The following is an 8,595-nucleotide window of genomic DNA, read 5'->3' on the forward strand; positions in this document are numbered from 1 at the left end:
CTACAAGATTCCTATTTTCATATCACAATCCATCCGATGCACAGGTGCTTTGTATGTTTCGCAGTGTGATCCCACTATTACCAATACTGTGTCCTTCTCTTTGGCTCTCAACTGCACCCAGGGTGTTCTCCAAAATTCTGGCGGTCATGGCTGCCCACGTATCACTTCGAGGTCATTATTTTCCCACCCCTGGATGATTGCCTCATAAAGGGCCTTCATTTCCAGAGGCACTTCTTATGATCCAGGTCACCATGGACCTCATGCTCAGCCTTGGTTTTCACATAGGCTATGAAAAGTCCACATTTCAGTCCACTCAGTCTCTAGAGTTTATCAGGGCCCACATAAACACTACCACTGCCAAGGCCACTCTACCTGTTCAAAGATTCCAAGCTCTTCATGACCTCATTCTGATGCTGAGACTGCCCCCCATCATCAAGGTCCACATGTGCTTGAAGCTTCTGGGGCATATGGCCATGACCCTGTATGTGGTCAGTCTGGCCAGAATTCACATGTAATGCCTTCAGTCCTGGCTGACCATGTGCTACACTCCAGCCAGGTATCCACTGTCTAAGTCCATAGCTCTTCCGTCATGCATTCTCACCTCCCTCTACTGGTGGACGTGCCTAGACAATGTCCTAGCCAGTGTGCTGTTCCATCAACCGCCTCTTTCTATTATCCGTACTATGTATGGTACAGAGTAAGTGGTCCTTCACCAAATAAGCACTCCACATAAATCAGCTGGAGCTCAGGGATGCCTGCTATGCTTGCCAACATTTCTGATGGCACCTCACACTCAGGATGGTCAGAATCCAGCAGACAATACCACCTGCAGGTATTTCATCAACCAACAGGTCGGGGTTTGGTCTCCATGCTTGTGTGCAGAAGACATAGAACTGTGGACTTGGTGCCTTCAGCACTGCATCACTCCGGTAGCTACGTATCTCGCTGAGGTACTGAACGTGATTTCGAATGCCCTTAGCTTCTCGTTCAGTGATCACCACACATGGGAAGTAAGCATGGTGGCCCTCAATCATGTGTTCCAGCTTTGGGGACAGCCTTGGATAGATCTGTTTGCAACCTGGGTCAATGGAATGTGTGACCAGTACTGCTCCACAGCAGGTCTGGGGAAACAGTCCCTCAGGGATGCTTTCTCCATCAAATAGGACACGTCCCTCCTCTACACATTTCTTCCCCTTCCCTTGATTCACAATCTTCTAGTCAAGGTCAGGCTGAACTGGGCTTGTCTCATCCTAATAAGCCCCAGCATGGCTGAGACAAACTTGGTATCCTTACCTCTACAAGCTGTCCATAGTGACTCCATATCCCTTTCCTCCCTGTTGCAACTTTGCATCCCAGGACTTTGGCCACACCCTTCACCTTGATACACTCCAGACTGTGGCTTCACTCATGGCTCCTCCATGGCTCCAGGATGCCAAAATCACAGGCTCTAAGGGGGTTAAACAGGTCCTCGTTAACAGCAGACAGGAGCGTACTCACAAACTTTCCTCTACAAATGGACAAAGTGTTCTCCCAGTGGTTGGGCATGAATCACTCTATACTACCTCATATTGTGCCCTTTCCATTTCTCCTTGACTACCTCCTGCACTTACATGAGTCAGGCCTGGCTCTCGGCACCACCAGTTACATGCCACAACTTCAGTGGCATTCCACTGAGCAGAAGATGGGGTCTCCTTTCTCGCCCATTCTATCAAACATTTTCTGATGCATATTCAGAACACTTTTTCATCAGTACATCCTCCCCTTGCTATTCGGAACCTTAACCATCTATTCAGCTGCCTCATGAGGCCACCCTTTGAACCCCTGGAGATGTGTTCCTGTCTATGAAGCTCTCGTTTTAAGCCACCATCACGTCGACCAAAAGGGTCAGGAAGCTTGCTGTCCATGTGGCTGAATCTCTTTACGCGGTCTTTACCAAAGGTAGAGTCGCTCTTCACCTTCATTGTAAGTTCCTCCTCGAGGTTCCCTCTACATTTCGTATCAACAAGTCTGTCCACTTACATGTGTTCTTCCTGAAGCCACACTCTGATCCTGCACATGTGGCATGGCACACCTTTGGATGTTCATCGGGCATTAGCCTTTTACATTGATCACACAAAGCCTTGGCATGAATCTACTCGGCTTCTCCTCTCGTTTGTCCAGGGAGCATCCTATTTTAATCTCAATGGCTTTCCACCTGCATACACATCTGTTACGCTCTTCACCGGAAAGATCTCCCAGATGCTGTCACTGCCTATTCTATCAGGTCTGTGTGTTCCACCACCACTTTTCTCAAGAATGGACCCCTTACAGACATACGGAAGGCAGCAACATGGTCTTCAAGCAAACACATTTACACAGCACTACTCTTTTTCATCTACGATTGCGTCCTCCATTCAAGTGGGTCAAGCAGTTCCATTGACTGTAATCGTTACTGGGCTCCAAATCCACCTCCAAAGAATGACTACTTCTTTGTAGCCACCTATAGTGGAGCACCCACAGGAACACTACCCAAAGAAGAGAAGGCTACTGACTTTGTGCAGTAACAATGGTTCTTCAAGATATGTGTCCCTGTGGGTGCTCCACTTCCCTCCCTCCCTTCCTCTGCTTTGGAACATCCAGCTCTAAATGCTAAGGTAAAGAAGGATGAGAGGGGTCCATTCCACATGTGTGCCAGCTAGCATGAGGAGGCTCTATTGCACATGTACAGTGTGAGAAACTGCATCTGTAGAAAACTCTCCAAGCACTGGAGCGAGGAGACACTAACACCCAGAGTGGAGCACCCACAGGGACACGCTTCTCAAAGAATCATCGTCACTGCACAAGGAGTGTAATTTAGTCTTATTGGGAAGTAAACCAACACAGACAATTATACAATCCCTATCTCTCTGCAGTGATTTCCTCACTGAGTGTAGAACTCAGTGAAGGGCTGCCTGCTACAGCATTGCACTCTTGGTACTCTTTAAGTAAAATAAGTTGGGATTCTTGGGTGACCATGTCGCTGTCCCCTGGTAATGTATCCTTAACCTGTGCATGAATTAAAGTGAATTCAAGGCAACTATTAGAGCTTTTCTTTGTAGCCAAGTACTCTTAGCCGAAGCGGGGGAAAGCACATTATGCAAGGCGAATCTATAAAGGTCTAATATAACTGGGAGCTATTGTAGAGCCACTCGAGTGAAAGCCTAATGAACAAGAAGAAACAGTAACTCAAACCATCAAATCACAATAATGGGCTCTAATAGACGGGCATGTTTTAATGGCATGCTCTCACCGTAAATACTGACTGTAGTCTCTGGTGTGCCTGTGACATAACATGACGGGAATGGCCTTCGGGTCACTCAGAATAAACTTGACGTCAAGATGTACCAAATAGTTGTCATGGCAATGGCCCATAGTCCAGGTTTCATCTCACTTATTACTATTTTGCTGCATTTAATAAATGTTAATAAAAATTGACTGAAATGATCGTTAGGTCTAAATAAAAATCTATAGAGGCCTGACATCCTGTCAAAAATACAAGAAGTATTAATATAAATTTCATCTTACAACAAAGACAATGATGCAGGCAATTCTGAAGTGCTATATTTGCATTTTTCCAAAATTAAAGAGAGAATTTGTATGGCCAAAGCTGTTGACTGATTAAGTATGTAAATAGTACTTTTCACAATTAATTTTCTAGCTTTCAGCGCTCTTTGCTCTGCTGTTTATGAAAGGATGGAATAAATGTCAGTTAAACAAGAGGCCCTGCAGAGAGGTGCTTTCTTTGTAAAATAGGTTACTTCATGATAGGTAATAGTCTAGATTGGATTTTTAGAGAGGGAAACTAATAGATAACCTAATTCATCAACTTGCTGTGGTGGGACTGTTTCCTCTGTCAATCTGGAGTGACTTTATCAGTAGGGCTTTCACCCTGTCCCTTGTGAGACTGTTCTATAGAATCAGATATTTGGGAGAAAGTGTTAACTTCTATTTAAAACTTGATTTCTTATCTTTAATTTCATATCCTAAACAAGTTCTTGGTTTCTGTATCATTTACCCTCTATTTTTGCCTTTCTCTTTTATTATTATTTAGCTAGCCTACCTACCTAGTATTCATGAATTCCGTCAAAAGATAATCCACTGACGTGTTTTCATTTCTCTGACATCCCTTAATTTTGTCTGCTCAGTTTCTGGTACTGAGACTCACACAGTGTTGTGATATTTCAAAGGCCTGTAGGGAACAAGTGCCACTTTTCCTGGACTGAAAGAGCGGCCTTTTTATGTATAGTCCAAAACGGTGTTGGTTCCCTTTGAATAGGGGAGATATCAGGCAGTGTTCCCTCTATTTTTTCCATCCATGGGCAGAATAAATTTTATTAGGTGCATCAAGGCATGTGTAGATGTGCACCACCAATAGAAACACATGATGCCCACTGTGGGTACTCTGCTAATCAGCTGGTCATAATTAAATCTAATTTTCTATGCACAATCAAACTATTTTTTTTAAGCATCACACCTTTCTCAGTTGCAATTCTATCTCCTGTTGACATCACTGGACATTGGATTGGACCCTGTGTGTCATCTTCTGTGTGAATATCTTGCTTTTGAATGGTTCTCCCACATATATTCATTAGATACCATTTTCCAAGAGTGAATTTAATTCCTATTGATGTTTCTAGCCTCCCAGAGATTTCTTATATTTCACGATCCTCGGACTTAATACCTCCTTGTTTAATATTATCCTTCAGTGTATATGTGATCTCTTTCCTCCTGCACCTGTGTTGTGCAATAGATGCTAAATAAAATTGTGCCTAACACTGAACTTTTTTACCCAGCACATGGTTTCCTCTGTTCATTATTTTAGCCAAGATTTCACCCCATTTAATAGAGTTTCTGTAGAACTCGTTCAAATTAATTTTGCTAGTAAATATTTCCTGGGAAGCTGAAATCTAAGATGCTTTCTCTGTTCCCTTAACCCTCTGATAATGTCATAATGCAGAATTTGTGACTCGTGTGACACCTGTTCATGAGGGTGAGTGTGAGGTTGGTAGATGATATAACAAATGTGGTGTTCAAGGTGTGAAATTCAATTTGTGGCAATAGGGGCTGTTGCAGTTAACTCAGAGTTATGACTTAACTTGCAGGATCAAGAACTGGGAAAAGAAACTTTATTTATTTAAATACAATTGTTAATGTAACAGCCAGGGAAATAGAAATTCTGTGCAATATAGTTTGCATATTATGTAGAGTTTTTTAAAGTTTGCCTTAGAGTAAAATAATTTTAATGAGCGCTTGTTTGGTTGGCTCCTGAACAATAAATTGTAACTAATTGCAGCCTTGCTTAACCACAGCAGTGCAGATATTGGCATGTTTACTTTACTTTATTACGTTTCTATTTTCATGCCTCATGTTGAAAATTGAGCAGATTTCAGTCCTGCATAAGAACAGCCATCCTGGGTCCGACCAAAGGTCCATTTAGCCCAGTATCCTGTCCCATGAAAAAGGCCAATCCAGGTGCCCCAGAGGGAATGAACAGAATAAGTATCATCAGGTGATCCATCCCTCTCATCCGTTCCCAGCTTCTGACAAACACAAGCTAGGGGAACCATTCCTGCCCATCCTGAGAGCCACTGAGGAACCTATCGTACATGAATGTACGTACAGCCTCAAAGGGGAGCCATGTTAGTCTGCAGCATCACAAAAGCAAGCAGCCATGCAGCTCCTTAAAGACCAACAAATTTGAAAATCTGAAGTGGATCTGACCCACAGAAGCTCATTATCTACAATAAAAGCCCTTTTATTTGGCGTGCAGGGGAACAGAGGGCCTGTGGGGGGTGCTGGTAAATTGAAATGCCTTGTAACTAAGAGAGGAGTTTGAAGTGGGGGTGGGGGGAGTAAGGGGAAGGGACATGCATGGGGCTGTTGAGGTGTAGGCTCTGGGAAGGGTCTAGCAGGGAGGAGGTTGGGGAGGAGCTCAGAGTGTTGAATGTGGGGGTGTGCTCAGTTCCAGCAACCCGAGCAAGCCACTCCCCTTCCCTGCTGCCCCGGCTGAGTCATGGCCAGTTGGCTCTAGTGCAAGCAGGCACTCCACCTCCATCTGCAGGCACTGCCCCCAAGGTTCCCATTGGCTGGGGTTCTTGGCCAATGGGCTAGGAGCTGCAGAGTTGCCACTCAGGGCTGATGGAGGCAGTGTGCCGGCACAGCCACCTGGCCAGCAACAGCAGGAACAGTGAGCCGCTGCAGGTATGTCCCCTCCCCCCCATGTGGAACCCTGAGCCACCCCAACAACTGCCCCGAGTCCCCTCCTGCACCCAAGCTCCTGTATGCCCCATAGCGCCTCCAATCAGAGACAACTGGTGATGGGAGACACAGGGCACTGGCCAGGAGATCACCCTCCCCTCCATGACAGCTCTGAGTCATTCCTTGCCCCACCCCACCGCCCCGAGGCCCCACCTGAATGATGTGGCCTCGGGAACTAGCAGGCCCACCCCCTGCACTCGCTGGAAGTAGCACAGGAAGTGGAATGACACAGCCCCATCTTGCTTGGCTCCTAGCTGCGTCACTCTGCTGCCCGCCATTGAGTGCTCTCCCGGCACATTGCTCAGGGTAGGGACCACTCCCGCACTCACTGGTGGGAAGCGGAGGGGGTTGGAGGGAGAGGCGTGGGGGTCTCGTGCAGAGGAAGGTTTGTCCCAGTCCTCCCCATCCTAGGGTGGTGCAGAAAGTTATGTTGAGGGAGTTATGTGGAAGCAGGGCTGCAAATGATTGTTTTTTCATAATATTTTAATCAGGCATATTCAATTAAACATTTTTGCCCTTGATGCAAGTGATAAAGATTAGTCTTAGCATTGTAGACCCTTTATTCTTAAACTGAATAAAGTCTTTTGTTACCAGAGTGGCAGTACAGGGAACGTTTATAACGTGGCTGTCGGTTATTGCCTTCCAACGTGTTATAATGAAGGATTGTTTTCTTCTTCCAGGCTTCTGGCTGCGATGGCACTGAAATCCCAGATGAAGTGAAACTGATTGGGTTTGCTCAGCTAAGCGTCAGCTGATGTCTGCCCTGCGACCCCCAGCAGAATTGTGAGATTGGGAGGAGGCCAGCTTAAATGCAAAGAAAATTAAAGCACCCACACTGAGTTCTGCTTCATTTTCTAGCAATTCACAAAGTCAGAAGAAGCAAAGCCCTCAGCTACACCGCTGCTGCTAACATTGAAAATGCTACTAAATGTCTCTTACCAGTCTGGATTTCCCCTATGTGAAAAGCACTCAGGTGGTTGAATTAATTGGTTAGAAAGAGAAATATATTTCAGCTTTCATAGAGTTTCAGTGATACTGTTTTAATTATGTACTTCTGATTGGCAATACCACTTCTCTTCTGTTGTACTTAGAAATTCACATACTTATAAAAGTTAACATTTATTAGCCAAACTTGAATTCTAGTTTTAAAACTGTGAATTTTATTTTTCATATATTTATGCATTACATATCCTAGCTCTTAAGGAATTGATTTTTTTCTGTGCTACTTGCAGTTAATTTCATGTTGAAACAAAAAGGGTTTCAGGTATATCTTTGAAGTACTCATAACTTCTAGTTTTTGAAATTATTTAATTATGAGTTTAGGAAGTGCTAGTTGGTAAGTGTGTCTAAAATCCAATCCACAATCTGATTTGTCAAGGGTGTGGGAGGTGCCTTGCAGACATGGATGTTTTCAGAATGTGCCTGAGGCTGCTTAACTCTAGAATAGTCTCAGTTCCAGAAGCACCGTATATATTTATCTGAGTTAGAGTGGGACTGTAGCAAAGACTTTAGTCAAGTTTGGGCTCAACTGTGCTTTGTTGGAGAGTCTACAAGCAAGCATTGCTATACAATATTGCCATTAAGCTTGGCTGCTTATTACGCCCATCTCTTGATTTGGCTTATCCTTAATTGATAGAAACTCTTCTGTAAAGGTGATAAAACTTGAACAGAATCTAAGCTTTCCTTAAAATTCTGCAAAATATCAAGGTGGTATGAAAATAATAGAAGGGGGTTTGTGCAATGACTAAAAGTTTTGTTATATAGGAAACACTTCTGACCCACATAGTCCTTATGCTCAACCTGTGACATAGCTATTCTGGAGCTAGTAAACTTTAGAAAGATCCTGACATTTGGAGCATATGTTCAAGGAGGTGTATTCTTTGGTGGTTACCATTTAAACTACTTCCTGGCTAAATCTAGATAAATGGCAGCTCTTTAATGTACTGAAAATGGCAAATATATATTATTAAGAAAAAGTTATTTATAACGCCTTGTCATAATTGTTGGGGTGTTCTAGAGCCAACTGCATAAAACTCAGTGTAATTTCATTCCATTTTATTGTTTACACAATTATTCAAAGATGACTGCAAAGGTAAAAGGAAAATAAAAGTGTTGCACAAATAAACTTCGTGAGTTTGTGATCTGTGTATTCTGTGCATTACAGTTGTAATATTGCAAATAGCCCTATTTTAGAAGTCACCTGCAATTATTAACACTTCTATTCCTTGATTGACTTCCAGAAAATGCCCGTTGGAAAGAGAACCTGATTCATAAAGGTCAGAAGAAGAAATGGAAAAAAAATATACTATTTTCCTGTGA

At 43.7% G+C, this 8,595-nt stretch overlaps 1 protein-coding gene across 1 annotated transcript in view; it reads left to right on the forward strand.

The window, feature by feature from the left end:
• The window catches only part of STK39 (serine/threonine kinase 39), a 179,206-nt gene extending 170,811 nt beyond the window's left edge, over window positions 1-8,395 (forward strand). The window contains exon 18 of the mRNA XM_075000805.1: window positions 6,957-8,395. Within this exon, the coding sequence (XP_074856906.1) occupies window positions 6,957-7,031 (75 nt within the window). The 3' untranslated portion in view covers window positions 7,032-8,395. The remainder of the gene's footprint in view (window positions 1-6,956) is intronic.
• Window positions 8,396-8,595: the final 200 nt, after the last annotated feature.

Source organism: Carettochelys insculpta, chromosome 8 (genome assembly GCF_033958435.1).
Source record: "Carettochelys insculpta isolate YL-2023 chromosome 8, ASM3395843v1, whole genome shotgun sequence".
Lineage (NCBI taxonomy): Eukaryota > Metazoa > Chordata > Testudines > Carettochelyidae > Carettochelys > Carettochelys insculpta.